Source organism: Talpa europaea (genome assembly GCF_964194135.1).
Source record: "Talpa europaea genome assembly, chromosome: 11".
In the NCBI taxonomy this organism is placed as follows: Eukaryota; Metazoa; Chordata; class Mammalia; order Eulipotyphla; family Talpidae; genus Talpa; species Talpa europaea.
This window is the reverse complement of record NC_140078.1, coordinates 9,744,033-9,758,485: the sequence shown is the minus strand read 5'-3', so window position 1 is coordinate 9,758,485 and position 14,453 is coordinate 9,744,033. Positions and strand designations below refer to the sequence as shown.

Genomic DNA, 14,453 nt, shown 5'->3' with positions numbered 1-14,453 from the left:
GGGCTCCCCCAGAGCTCCGCAGCAGGCCGCCCAGTTGGGGCCGACCGTTCAGCCAGCCTGCGCCCGCACCAGCCGGTCGCCCCCTCAGCGTGACCTCTGACCCCTGGTGTTTCTCTGGGGGCGGTCATGGAGCTGGGCAGCTGCTTCAAGACCTACGAGGACTTCAAGGAGTGCTTCAGCGCCTACAAAAAGGAGAACAGGTGCTCCTTCATTCTCAGGGACTGCGTCTCCGTCCGCTTCCACAACCTCAACCACGGCACCTCCATCCGCGAGGACATCCTGTAAGGGCGGGGCAGGGGCGGGGCGCAGGGGGGCAGGGGCCGGCGGCCCCTGGAGGGCGGCCTGGAGGAGGCGGGGGAGCACGTGGGCCCTGGCCTCTAAACAGTCGGCAGGCACTCGGGGAGCGCTAGTGATAAAAGAAGCAAAACCTGCTTGGGCATGGCTTTTGAAACACCCACGTCACCTTCCCTGGCCCCTTCATGCTCAGCTTTTCTAGAATTCATGATAACCACAATTTGTCCCTTTTTTTCTGAGCACCTGCAGTAGCCCAGACACAAAATAGAACCTTCACAAATGATTTTTTAAAAAAGCAAAACCCACCTTAGGGAGAAATTCCTTCCTCAACAACAGGTCAATCGTTGGTTGGTTCGTTCATTCATTCATTCATTCATTTTGTAAATGGTTGTTGAGTTCCTGAGGTTAACCACCATTTTTTCCAAAGACTTTCCACATCCCAGGCAGTGGTCTGTATTCTGTGCATGTTTTATCTGCAGGGCTGCATTGAGAATTATAGATAAGTGTTATTTTTCCCATTTGGCAGATAAGAAAACAAAACCATCTTGGAAGCTAAAATAAGGGTTGAGAACATAAATACCTTCAGGGTTATGGTGAAACCGCCCTGGATAAGAAGTTTAACTTTTACTAAAAGAAAAAGAAAGATGAGGGCCTCCCCGGTGGCGCAGCGGTTGGGCGCTGGGTTGCGAAGCTGCCCGTGGCCTCTGCGACGCAGGTTCGATCCCCGGCTGCTCCCCGGCCACCGGAGGAGGGTCCCACATGGCGCGCAGACCTCTCCTGCCGCCCGCTGCTCCCCTCAGCAGTGTGCTTCGGTCCTTCTGCCTGCTCTGCTCCCCGCTCTGCCTCTGGTGAGTTCTCTCACCCTCCCGCGCTTCTGACTGTACCCAGTGCATGCATAAACAAACAAACGGACAAACAAACGAACAAATAGATAGATAAAACATGCCTCTATTTAAAAAAAAAAAAAAAAAGAAAAAAAAAAAAAAGAAAAAGAAAGATGAGATAACCCACTCCAGGTCTTTGTGCCAGGAACAGCAGAAATGTAAGCTGGGCAAAATCAGGTCCTAGCTAATTACATCCAGCTGATGGCTGCCATGTGAAAATGAAGATCAAGAGTTGTCAGAATTTGGGGCAAGAGGGGTTGGATATCCAGGCCTTATGTGGAATTGAAAATCATTTCAGGTTTGATCACACATTATGTGGGCCAGCTCCAAGCCTCAAAGTATATGAGTTTGAGACCTCCGAGTGAGATGTTTGGCCAGAGCTCCACGTCTGGGCTGCAGGATATATATGTTTTTTCCACAACTCTGAAGCCCAGTGCTATGCTAGGTCACAAAGGTGAATATGTACCCAGATCTACCCTCAAACTGCTTAAGATGGGATAGTGTTGGACCCAAGTAAACTGACCAGTATGTGATAAATGCCTTAAAAGGTGCAGAGGTGACAAATGCCTGGGACCTGGGGAAAGACTTCGCAACAGAAGCTGTGGCCTCTACTGGGCCACGAATAGCTGTGAAGGCTACAGCAGGACTTCGCTGCTTAATTACCGAGTTGCTTGGGGGAGTTTGACTAGAAGGTGTTTGTTGTGCAAAAGAAAGTGCAGAGCAAATGTACAGAGACGTGAAAGAAGGTGGCGTATTTGAGAAATACTGTGCAGTGCCATGTGTGGCTAGAGGTGAAGTCACTTGCAGTCTACCTGAAGGATTTTTAGCTATTGTTGTGAGGTGTTCAGATTTTTATCCTATGCTTGTAGTGCCTGTCCAACCAATGAGGATACTACACAAGTGCTCTTCTCTGGAGCTGCTGACAGTCTGGGTCAGATAAGGTGCAGTAGCTTCCCATGGCCCGTGTCATGAAGTCCAGGTCCATCATCTGGCTCTGCAGTCCCTGTGACCCTCTGCCTCTCCATCCTGCACGGTGGGCTCCATCCCCATCAGGTCAACTTCACACTCAGTCCCCTCCCAAGCCCACAGCCCTTGCTCTTCCTGTGCATGTCTGCTGGATACAATACAATTTAACATTTTTTGTGTAAATTCAGTTTTAACATTCAAAGAAGTCCATTATAGACCCAATCTAAGCTATGATATATAAGAATTAACAGTATTGTAGGCTCCCCTAAAAGCTATGTATTTATAAATATTAAATAGTCTTGGGTAATCTCAAGTCTTTGGACCATTGGTGGAGAAACTGTTGCTCTCCCTTCAGGGCTTACCTTATTTCCAAAGTCCTTAACACCCTTAAGATGAGGAGAGATACTCCTCTTGTCTGCCAGCATCTTTTACAGCTCTTAGCATTTTAATGCTCTGGAATAGAGCATGCAGAGGGTTCCCTGGTTTTGAATGCACTCTTCCAGGAAAGGATTCTGGTTTACCTTTTTTTGATTTGTGTTTAGCTTAGTGCTTAGCTCGAAAGAGCAAGCTCAAACACTTCACAATTGGCACCTCAATAAACACCCTTCAGGTAGCCCATCCCACAGGATCCTGCACAGGAGCTTGGCCCATAGAAGGCAAGACCTCAGAGAAAAATCCTGATGAATTGGAGAAGAGAGAGAAAGGGCGAGAAAGAGAGCTGTGTCCCAGAACATGGGAGGTGTCAGGAGGTTATTCGTTTTTATTTGCTGTACTGTTTTAACAAATGATCACAAATGTGGTGGTTTAAACAACACAATTTTATTATCTGACAGTTCAGTAGGATAGCAGTCATACATTTTGCTGGGTCCAAATAGCTGTGTGGCCAGGACTGCATCTCTTTCTGGAGTGTCTAGAGCAGAATCCATTTCTTGTCCAGCTCCCCCACTTCCAGACTCATGGCCCCCTTCCATCTTCAGAGCCCGCAGTGACTGGATGAACCCTAATAGCATGCTGGCGTCGCTGCTGTGGTCCCATTGCCAGCCTTGGCACCATTCTCCTGCCTGCCTCTTCCATTTTTAAGTACCTCTGATTACATTTGGCCCACCCTGATAATCTAGAATAATTTCCCTTTAAAAAGTCAGCTACCTAGCAACCTTTATTCCATCTGCAATCTGAATTTCCCTTTGCCGTGTCACCTAACATTCACAGGCACTGGGTATTAGGAAGTGGACATTTAGGGGCACCATTCTGCCCACCACAGGAGGATTGATGTCCTGAAGGGAGAAGTGATATCAGTGCAGATGTTAACATGATGTGCTTAAAAGGCAACGAGGAGTCTTGCTGAGCTACGAGGAAGGTTTACGCTAGAGCAACGGGAAGGAAGACTGGGGGGACTCGGGGAACAGATCAGAAAGTTGGTGCTGTTCTCATTTATTTATTTTTTAATTTATTAATTTATGCATACAAGAGCCGGGGTACAGGCCAGAGGTGTGGAGGGTGAGAGGATTCACCAGAGACAGAGTGGGAAGCAGAACAGGCAGACTGACTGAAATACACTGCTGAGGGGAGCAGCGGGCGAGACAGAGAGCTCTGCTGCGCCATATGTGTCAGCTTCCTGGCCAGAGATTGAATTAATCCTGCAGTGGCTGCGGATAGCTTCATAGTGCTGAGACTTAACCCCTTGCGCCACAGGGGAGGCCCCAATCTTATTTTTGTTTTTGAAAGTTGAACAGTTCTAAAAACAAAGTTGTTTTTGAGTGGTTAATACAGCCATTTAATTGAACATTTAATTTCAAACTATATAAAAGGGTCTAAAAGCCAGTGTCCTTTCCACTGTGTTGATTCAGAGGCGGCCACTGGTAAATTCCTGACACCCACCGAGCCTGAACAAGTGTCCTTGTACGTGCCTGTGAGCTTCTCGTCACCACCAGGGTCTGCACACTGCCATGCGCACATCTTCCTGCACTTTGGTTTTCTCCATTATCAGTGATTTTTAGAGATTTTCCACATCACTAATTCCATTTTAAGGGGTAGTTATTAGTCATTGTTTACTGGAAACTCCATGAGTGTCTAGAAATACAATGTTGAACAGTAAATTGGGTCCCTGCCCTCTTGGAGCCTCCCTTCTAGCCAGGGAGATAAACATTAAACTATAATAATAGAAAGAATTAATTTTTTTCTTTAAAATAGTAGAAAAGCTCCAAAGATAGTCTAGGGTGCTGGGTGGGGAGTGACTGGGAGCCTTCAACTGTGTGTGCGGGAGAGGGGGAGTTGGGGTGTGAATGTTGGGGTGTGAATGCTCGTTGACACTTGCAACCAGTACAGGCTCTTGACTAGAAAGCAGCCATCTGACACCTTCCTTGTTGGACCTGGTCCTCTGAATGACCTGTCAGAGGTTGGTTTTGGTCTTCCATGAAATGCATTAATACTGACAAATAGAAAATATTCTATTTTCTTTTTTTTTTTCCCTATTAACCAGCACACATTAAGTTTATTGAGGAAAGGGAAAAAGGAAAGAGAGACGCCTGCACAGACACAGGCAAGCAGTCTTAAAAGACAGGAGCTGCTGAAAAATGTTCTGTTTTTTAGTACATAGAATATTCCATAAATATTGACTACTTATTATTATGCAGATGGGGAAACAGAGCCAGGAGAGGTTCAATGTTGAGAGAAGACTAATAGTTTCTACCTCTCTGCTTTCCGTTAAGGTTCTGAGTTTCTTGCTCTTTGAAATCTGTTTTCTGAGTTCCACATGCTCGAGGGTGGTAGACAGAGTAAAGGGAGCTGTCTCAGCCCCTAAGATAGTCAAGACTTGGCAAAGATAAATAATAAGATGGCCCATAACATAATGCATCCTCAGCCACAAAATTACCTGATGTGAACCAGGGAAGTCTAAATTTGGTGCAGTTACAGCCAAAATAAGAGGAAGTGTCAGAAAGGAAGAGCAAGTTGGAACAGGGTAAGATTTGTCAATCTACACTCAAGCGTCGCTTATGAAGGTTTCGTCAGTGACAGACCATGTGCAGGACAGTGGTCCCAACAGGCTATCCCATATGGCCTAAGTGCATAGTAGGCGGTGCAGTCTAGGTTTGTGGAATTGTCTACGCTCTGATGCTCCCATAATGACGAAGTTGCCGACTATGCATTTCTCAGAACATAACCCCATCATTAAGGAAGCGCTCAGGGGTTACAGCCTGAAGATCAGACCTTCTGTCCTTGCCAGAGCGCTTAACTGCCCTACTTAACCGCTGGGTTACAGCAGTTTTCTAATGCCTCCTGTTTGTTTATTCATTCAACAAACTTCTAGTAAAAGGTTAAATATTTACCCCCCAGCATTGAGCTGGGTACAAAGATGAGTAAGTTGTGATCCCTACCCTTGACTATAATAGTGGGCTGAGCAAGCAGCTCATGAGCAGCTACACCTTTAGCAGCAAAGGGCTGACTGCTTGTTGGGGACCTTGTGAAGGGTCCTCTTGGATCATATATTGTATGTTGGCTCTGCACAGAGCACACTGTTGGCCCATTGGAGTGACCCGAGGTTGTGTAGGATGAGAACTGCTCTTGGGCACCTGGAAGGAGGGTGGAAAGAATATTTTTAGGAGACAGTTTAGCAGAGTACCTTGTTTTCCACAACCATATATGCATGCTGTTGGTGGTCAGATAGGTGATTTTAGTAGTAAGTATATTACTATCTAGATATAAAGAGCCTTATTAATAAGCTAAGTGAGCTGATTTGAAGAAATCCATTTGGAAAATAATAATGCAGATGTTATACAGGTGGCTATGGTAGCTTTCCATGTGGTTTGTGTTTTCTTGAAGTTCCGGAAAAGCTGGCACAATGGTTAAAAGTGAGAGCTGGAGTCAGAAAGACGGACCTTGAACTTGGGGAAAAATTTGAACCCAAGTGACAGTTTTGTCCTCTGTAAAGTGAGAATGTGGTGAAGATTAAATAAGAAAGTACAGGTAATTGCTAAAACATAGGACCAGATAATATTTGCCAAAGCTGTAACCTTAGTATGTGAGAGAAAGCGGTGATAAGAATGTCCAAAGAAATGGGTTGTGGCAGTTACAGGAAATGATCAGAAGTCCCAGTCGACAGAGTCTATGGTTTTATGCTGAGTTTTTTCTTCTCATATGGTTTTATATATATGGCTGCTGAGTTTTCTCTTCTCGTATTTATATATATATATATAGCTGCTGAGTTTTTCTTTCTATTAGGCTTTTTTGGGGGGTTGACATTCTTCAAACAATTCGTGAAGTATTCTGATGTCTCTCCATTGCTGTTCAATTAGCAGCTACCTTCCTTGAACACTTTTTGGAAACACATTCCAGACACCCTGCTAAAGAACTTCACAGGCGTTGTCTTGTTTATCCCCATTACGCCTTGTTATGTGAGTTTTCATTTTCCTCATATCCATAGTCACAGACTGTTTAGGAAAGCAAAAGTCGTAACACAAAAATCTTGCTAATAAACTAGCCGCTTTAAAAATTAGTCACTCTTTAATCATTCCTTCCTGATTATCCTTACCAGTCCCATCAACATATTTGGCAGTCAGTTTCTGGCTAATGAGTAGATGTGGTAAGCATCAGGATAATACAATGCAAATAAAACTGATTGACACTGCAATCACACCTCTCCCAAGAGCTGCAGGACTTGGTGAAATTCCCAAAAGTAATGATTAGCGAATCCCTTCCATCGCCCTCAGCCTTATACCAGCTGACAAATGGAAAGGGGAAATCAAAAAGGAGGACGATAGGATGGGAAGTTGAAAACAAAGGATTTGTATAGCAAGGAATTAAATTAGGTCCTTGGGAAACTTGGAAAGCCCAGGATTATTTTAGTAAAACTGACTTTACATATTGAAATAGTGAGACATGAAAGGGAGTATCACAGTGATGGTAATAACATGTCAGGAAACAAGCAACATGATACTTTAAGTCATTTGATTACTCTAAGAATCGGTATATGGCTGCCTTTGCAGCCTACATTTTGCTAAGTATAACAGTAACCTTATAATTTCATTTTTTAGGATCAAATTACACAACTCTTTTTGCCCACTGTTTACTATCAGTCTTGTTTCTGAGGATATTTGGGGCTCAAATTAACTAAAAACCCTGACTCAAGTGGCCTATTACTTCGAGTCCCAGAAGCGATCCTTTTAGGAGGACGAATGTTTCCATTGCCCAGGAGTTTTTCACCTTCCCACTCTGCCTTTCTCAGGTCCTAGCTCTGCCCTCAGAGTGGCTCCCACGTGGCACAAATGTGGGGGTCACATCTAGTAGAAAAAGCCTTCCCTAGTTTGCTACAGATTTCCTATCAGGTTTCTCTGACCAGAACTGGGCCAGCTTCCATGCCCATTCCTAAAGAGATTATGGTAATTGGCTTAGACTAGGCCGGAGACTTAGCTGTGTGGGGGAGGAATGGCAGCCTGCATAATATCGACCTCTTCTAGGGAAGACTAAGGGATGTTGGCTTGGCAATCAACAGATCCTGTCACAGCCTTTCAAATGAAGTTGCTTCTAGTGGTATTGATTATTCTTAGACCCTTACTCTTAGTTCCGTATTTATAGATCAGGAAAAGGAGGTTTAGAGGAGGTGTAACTTGTCCAGGTTCACACAGCTACTAAGTGATAGAGCTGGAATTTATTTATTTATTTTTTTTTTATTTTTTTTTTTCGAGTCAGGGTCTCGCTATGTTGCCCAGGCTGGAGTGCAGTGGCTATTCACAGGCGCGATCCCACTACTGATCAGCACGGGAGTTTTGACCTGCTCCGTTTCCGACCTGGGCCGGTTCACCCCTCCTTAGGCAACCTGGTGGTCCCCCGCTCCCGGGAGGTCACCATATTGATGCCGAACTTAGTGCGGACACCCGATCGGCATAGCGCACTGCAGCCCAGAACTCCTGGACTCAAGCGATCCTCCTGCCTCTGCCTCCCGAGTAGCTGGGACTACAGGCGCGCGCCACCACGCCCGGCTAGAGCTGGAATTTAAACTCCCACTTTCTTTTTTTTCCCCAAAGATTGACTTATTTATGCATACAAGAACTGGGGTACAGGCCAGAGGTGTGGGGGGTGAGAGGATTTACCAAAGACAGAAAGGCGAACAGAGCAGGCAGACTGACTGAAATACACTGCTGAGGGGAGCAGTGAGCGAGCCAGGAGAGGTCTGCTATGCCATGTGAGTAGCTATCTGGTCGGGGATCGAACTCGAGCTGCAGTGGCTGCAGATAGCTTCATAGGTTGCATCTTAACCTCTTGCACCACCAGGGAGGCCCCTAAACTTCTACTTTCTGACTCTGGAGTCTTGTTTCTATCTCAAGTCTAATTGTCTAAATTATTATAGGTGCTTCACTCCACCTATAAAAATCATCTTCATTGTTTAAGGTGCAATTCAAACACAACCAGACTCATATAAAACTGGTTAAAAACCTTAATTAATTTGTACCAGTCCCCACAGAGTCACTCTTTATCCCATTACAAGTTGTCTCTCTCTTTATTTTATTTATTTTTTTAATTAAAAAAAAAATACACTGTTGAGGGGAGCAGCAGGCGCGACAGGAGAGGTCTGCTGTGCCATGTGGGACCCTCGCCAGCCGGCCGGGATCGAACCGACACTGCAGAGGCTGCGGATAGCTTCATAGCGCGGCGCTCAACTGCTTGCACCAGCAGGGGAGGCCCATCTCTCTTTAACCATTCACTGAGTGTTGACTGTCTATATAATAAACGCTCTGCTCACTAGACTTTGAAAGTAGAGATGGCCTAATTTGTCTCTGTAGCCTCTGAACAACCAGTGTAGCATTTGGCTCATTGTAGGACTTAGTAAATGTTGGAAATTAAACAAAGGACTTGTCCAAAGCCACAGTTAGTACTAGTGCCAGGACTAGAGCCAAATCATCTGCCAGCTCTCCCAATGGTCTTCCTAGTGGGCTGCTCACATTACTGGCAGAGCTGTCGGTGCCACACAGACACTCAGTGTTATTCAGGCTGTGCGCATAGATCACCTCGCATGTGCCGGGTGTGGCGCCAGCCTCCGGCATTATGCTGGCAGATGGTCCAGAAAGGCAAACCAAACACTGCAGAGCCCATGGGAAGGAAGCAAGATCGCCTGACTCCCTTCCTGCAGGCGGTGGTTGAGCACTCTGAGATTAAAGCCAAAGGGAGATTCAGAAAAAGTGTAAAACCAGATCCCTGTCTTGAAGGTGTATATGTTTTTCCCAGAGACAGAAATAAATACAGATTAAAAAACAACAACAGGGCCTTCGTGGTGGCACAGGTGGTTGAGCACTGCACTGTGAAGCTGTCCGCAGCCTCTACCGCGCGGGTTCGATCCTGGCTGGCTGGCGAGAATCCCACATGGCGCAGCAGACCTCTCCTGTCTCGCCCGCTGCTCCCCTCAGCAGTGTATTTCGTCAGTCTGCCTCTTCTGTTCCCTGTTCTGTCTCTGGTGAATCTTCTCACCCTCCCACGTATCTGGCCTGTACCCCGGTTCTTGTATAAATAAATCTTTAAAAAAAAAAAAAAAACAGTGCTCAAAGAATTCTTACAAAAGATTTTTGTGTACTTCACACGTATGTAAGCTATGTCTCAATAAAATAGAGTAGAGGAGGAGGGAAAAAATAACAAGCTTCAACCTCTACCCATTAAGGTTGAAATGTGTCATCCCACGCAGTGTGTGTAGAGGCCTTGAAGGAAGTTATTGAACCTGATCAAAGTGACAGAGGTCAAACTGAGGAGGGTAAAAATGAGAATTCAAGAGAAGGGAGAAATGTCTTACAGGCAGCATAATGGTTAACTATACAGATGGAAGCCAAGCAGGTTTAGTTCAAATCCCAGCTACGCAGTTTTTCGCTGGAGGATTAAATCCCAGATTCTCATCCTTGAGAACCTCTGCAAACCTGTTTCTCCCTCTTGTAAAATGTGGCTGATTGGAGAACCCTTTTCCTAGCATAAAATGATGCATAGCAGGAGCTTAATGTAGCCTGGCATATAATAATCTTTAAAGCATGTGGTGAAGACATCGAGAAGACTTGTTAACACATTGGGATATAGGCGTGGAGAAGAAGCAAGCAAAAGAATGCCAAGTTTTCCACCCTAGGAGGTGCAGTCATTCATGGAACCAGGAAAGGAAGAAAGAGCTGTGCTTGGTACTCTCCATACCTTTCTTTGGAGGAGCTTGACAGCCAGGCGACAGCTTGACCCTGCACGCACAAGGTCACTATTCTCTGATTAGCAAAAGCTATGCAGTGACATTGAGCTAGCGTAAGGGTAGGACCAGATCTAAGGGCTTGGGGAAGGCTTCCCTTCCCCAGGGTCACCATGCACGTAGTCCTGAAGGGTAAGCAAGGTGGGAAATGCTTTCCAGACAGAGTCAAACCTGAGCAGAGGCATAGAAGTAGACACAGCATAGTGAACAAGAAGGTGTAGGCGGTTTTCTTTCTAGGGCAGACAAAAAAGATGATGCTGAGGGGGTGGGAAAGGCTGGCAAGATAGACAGAAGCTACACCGCAGTCATCCATTGCAGGCCTTGCCCTGTATCTACTGGGCTTCTCCAGTCCCTTCCCGATCCTGAGCTAGATAGAGCTGGCATTGCACACACAGCAGGTATAGGCCTTTTCAGTCCTGGGCCCCTCCACCCTGTTATTGCAGCCGTGACATATCCTGTTTCTCTAAGCTTGCCCCACAGGTGGGCAAACAGGACCAGCTGGTTAGTGTTTGGAAGAAGGCTGGTGATATATCCAGGCTGTGTCATTTCATGCCAAGAGCTGGAATTCCCCCCTCCCCTGGTCTTTGGGCTGGGATACTCCCTGAAGGTGCTGGGCTGGGACCAGCTTACCTGAAGTCATTCATCTAGTGTCTTTGATAAGCATCTGCTGAAGGAATAGCATTGTTAGGTGCTTGGAATACAGTGGGGAAGAACCCAGTCCTGCCACCTGAAGACAGCCCATTCCAGTTGGAAAGGCACTGCCTCAACACCCAGGAGAATGTCACCAGGCAGAGGAGTTGCAGTGACAGTCACTGACTTATTTGTTAATGAGACTGAACCAGCTCTGGGCTAAATGTTATGCCTGTGCTTTATTTAATCCTCACAACAGCCCTGATAAGGTAGTCTCATTTTATGAGGAAACTGGGCACAGAGGTGAAGTGACTTGCACAAGGTCAAATAGCTTCTGGTCAGGCAGGCAGCCTCCAGCATGCAGAGAATCCTAAGCCTTTTATCAGTGCTAAAATTCAGAGGAAGAAGCAACTACTGTGCCTCGAGGGCATAGAAGGCTTCCTGGAGAAGGTAGCACCTGATTTGGGCCTACATGTTGGGTTGAATATGGAAAGGGAGAGAAAAGGGCGCAGGTATCTCTTGAATCACTACTGTCAGCCTGGAATGGCAAAGCTAGCAGGGACCCTAAAGATCATCCAGCCTGGGGCTTCTTAAATTTTTAGGATGTAGACATTTTTAATTGAACGATGAGCAGAAATCTTTCCTTTTAGAGACACCAAAGACACCCCCACTTCAGACATCCCCTAACTTTTGAGGGGCGTTTTTCTTTGCTGGAGGAGGAGGAGACAAGGGTGGGTCCCCAAGGCAGAATGAAGGGGACTCTGGTGTTGGGGACTCTGCTGCTTCTTGTCACTGTCCCCTTGTCTGTCACCTTGGATTGAACTGTTGACAGCTACAGGTGGGCGCTAGAGAGAGAACGAAAGGAGTTGGGGCTTAGAAGTGCCACAGATGAGAACGAGGGGTGTTGGAGTTGGGGGGGGTCTTAAAGTTCTGAGGACTTTTTTTTTTTTTTTAAGATTATTATTTTTTTTTAATGCATACAAGAGCTGGAGTACAGGCCAGAAGTGTGGGGGGTGAGAGGAGTCACCAGAGACAGAGCGGGGAACAGAACAGGCAGACTGACTGAAATACACTGCTGAGGGGAGCCGCGGGTAAGACAGGAGAGGTCTGCTGTGTCATGTGGGTCAGCTCCCTGGCCGGGGATCGAACTCATGCTGCAGTGGCTGGCGATAGCTTGATAGTGCTGTCTTTAACCCCTGCGCCACCAGGGAGGCCCCTGCTGAAGACTTTTGAGGCTGGAAAGTGAATATAAATCTTCCTTCCCTACATCCTATACTACACTGTGGTCTCCAGGACAAATATCAGCCGCTGTAAGTCCCTGCAGGAGCTTGTCTTGTAAGAGAAAGGGGGTGGTTGTCGCCTTTCTCATTGTCCCCTCTACCTTCCCTAGATATGTGCAAGTGAAATTTGTCTGTATTCGGAGCCAGTCAAACAGGAAGAGGACGTCAGAGGCAGACATGTGCCCAGCGTACCTGCTCCTGCGGTACAATGAGAAACTAGACAGACTGTTTGTCAGTGAACTCAACACCCAGCACATACATGTTGATTCCAGAACTGCAAGTTCTGCGGGAAACACCACTGGCAAGTCTCAGAAGTCAGTGTGCCTGCAGAAACCCCAGCCTGCGCAGCCCACCATCCAGAAAGACCTTGACTCAGCTGAGAAGCCCCCAGTTGAACCATCATTTTGCTTAGATAAGGTCCACGCTTCCGCGAAGCCAGAACAGGAGGGCATCACGCCTTCTGACCTGGCCAAGATAGCAAAGGTGATGAAGAACTTCCTTAAGGTGGACGAGGGCTCCATGGCCTCCCTCAGTGTAGGCAACAGCCAAGACCTGGACCGGCTCAGCTTCCAGAGCAGCAAGATGAGTGACCTGTTCATCCGCTTCCCAGAGAATCTCTTGCTGCACCGGGTGGAGAATGCCCAGGGCCACCTCCTCTATGCTTTCTTGGTGGAGAACAAGGAACGGGAGAGTCGAGTGGTCCACTTTGCTGTGCTCAAGGCCGAGACGGCCACATCTGTGGCCAAGATGCTGAGTATTTTCATGGAGTTCAATGCAGATTGGCCCAAGGTCAAGGTGGTCTTTGTGGACCCATCCTTCCCTCATCGAGCCATCCTGCAGGAGCTCTTCCCTGCCGCCCGCATCCTCCTTTCCATCTACCATACGACCCGACTCTTGGAGAAGAAGTTGCATCGTAGCTCAGCAAATCCATCCTTTAAAAGACTCATGAAGGAAGCCCTGCGGGAGGCGGTGTTTGTCACTTCTGACAGCAACCTACAAAACCTCTGTCAGATGTCCCGAGCCCTACTAGATGAGGAGCTCTTCGGGTTCCTGCAGGCCCACTGGTTCTCCTGTGAACTGCTGTGGTACATGCATGTCAGGAAGGGCCTGCATGCCTGTAACACCTACATGGACAGCCTGGATGTCGTCACCAGCAAGGTATCCAGCCTCTTTCGCGAGCAGCAGTCGCTGATGGACTGCATCCTCCGCTTTGTCGACTACGTTGACTCCTTTAACACCAAAGGCTTGAAGAACTTGCCCACAGCGCCTCCCAAGTTGAAGAGAACCCGGCCAGCCAGCATGCCACCAAAGTCCAAGAAGGCTTTCGGGATCTGTGGAGGAAGCCTCGCCAGGCTCCCTGAGGAAGAGACAAAGCCAGACCCACAGCAGGTGCATTTGCAGCAGCCGCCACAGGCGCAGCCCTGCCAGGGTGGCATGCTGGACACCTTGCACAAGAGTGGCTCTGAATTGGCCTATAAGCTGTGCCATAATGAATGGGAGGTTGTACAGAACTCTACCCACCTGGTGGACATGGCTGGCTCTTCTGTGGACATCCAGCTGCTAGAGGACTCTCAGCAGGTTAGCAAAGACGGCTGCAGCTGCAGCTGTTCTTTTCAACAGTGGTACCATCTGCCGTGCCGGCACATTTTGGCCCTGCTGCACACCAGCCAGAAGCCTGTGGGTGAAGCCATGGTGTGTCGCCGGTGGCAGAAGAGGTACCAGCACCTCCTTGGGCCCAGTGGGGAGCTCAGGGAACCTGTTGTGGTCCCAAACACAGGCCAGCTTGGGAGGCAAGGACGGAACGACATGATTCTGGACCTAAGCAGGGAGCTAGCAAACCTGCTAATGCAGAGTGAGGGGCCGGAGCTGGAGGAGCGCTGCTCTACCCTGCGCAAGATCGTGGACATCTGGGCCGACCCCTGCCAGCCGCCTGAGCCCATTCAGCAGCCAGGGGACTTCAAGGATGTGGGCCGCCTCCCTTTCCTCTGGGGAAAACAGGAGGAAGGAGAGGGACAGCTCCCTGCTGGGGCCATTATTTGAGAGGGAAGCACTTGTGCTGGCATGTTGGACCACAAACCCTCCTTGGAAGCCTGAGAGCTCAAAGTGGACAGGATGTGCTAGGGGTCAGCGTTTTAGCCTGAGTCTTCCTAGGCAGGGCTGGGACTGTTACTACCCTAAGAAAAAGAAGAACCCGAC

General features: G+C 47.6%; 1 protein-coding gene across 1 annotated transcript; it reads left to right on the top strand.

Moving 5' to 3' along the window:
- Nucleotides 1-126: 126 nt before the first annotated feature.
- On the top strand, nt 127-14,297 carry ZSWIM3 (zinc finger SWIM-type containing 3; the record flags this gene model as incomplete). The annotated part of the gene is made up of 2 exons (XM_084246616.1): nt 127-281; nt 12,368-14,297. The coding sequence occupies 2 exons, from the start codon at nt 127-129 to the stop codon at nt 14,295-14,297; spliced, it is 2,085 nt and encodes a 694-aa protein (XP_084102742.1).
- Nucleotides 14,298-14,453: the final 156 nt, after the last annotated feature.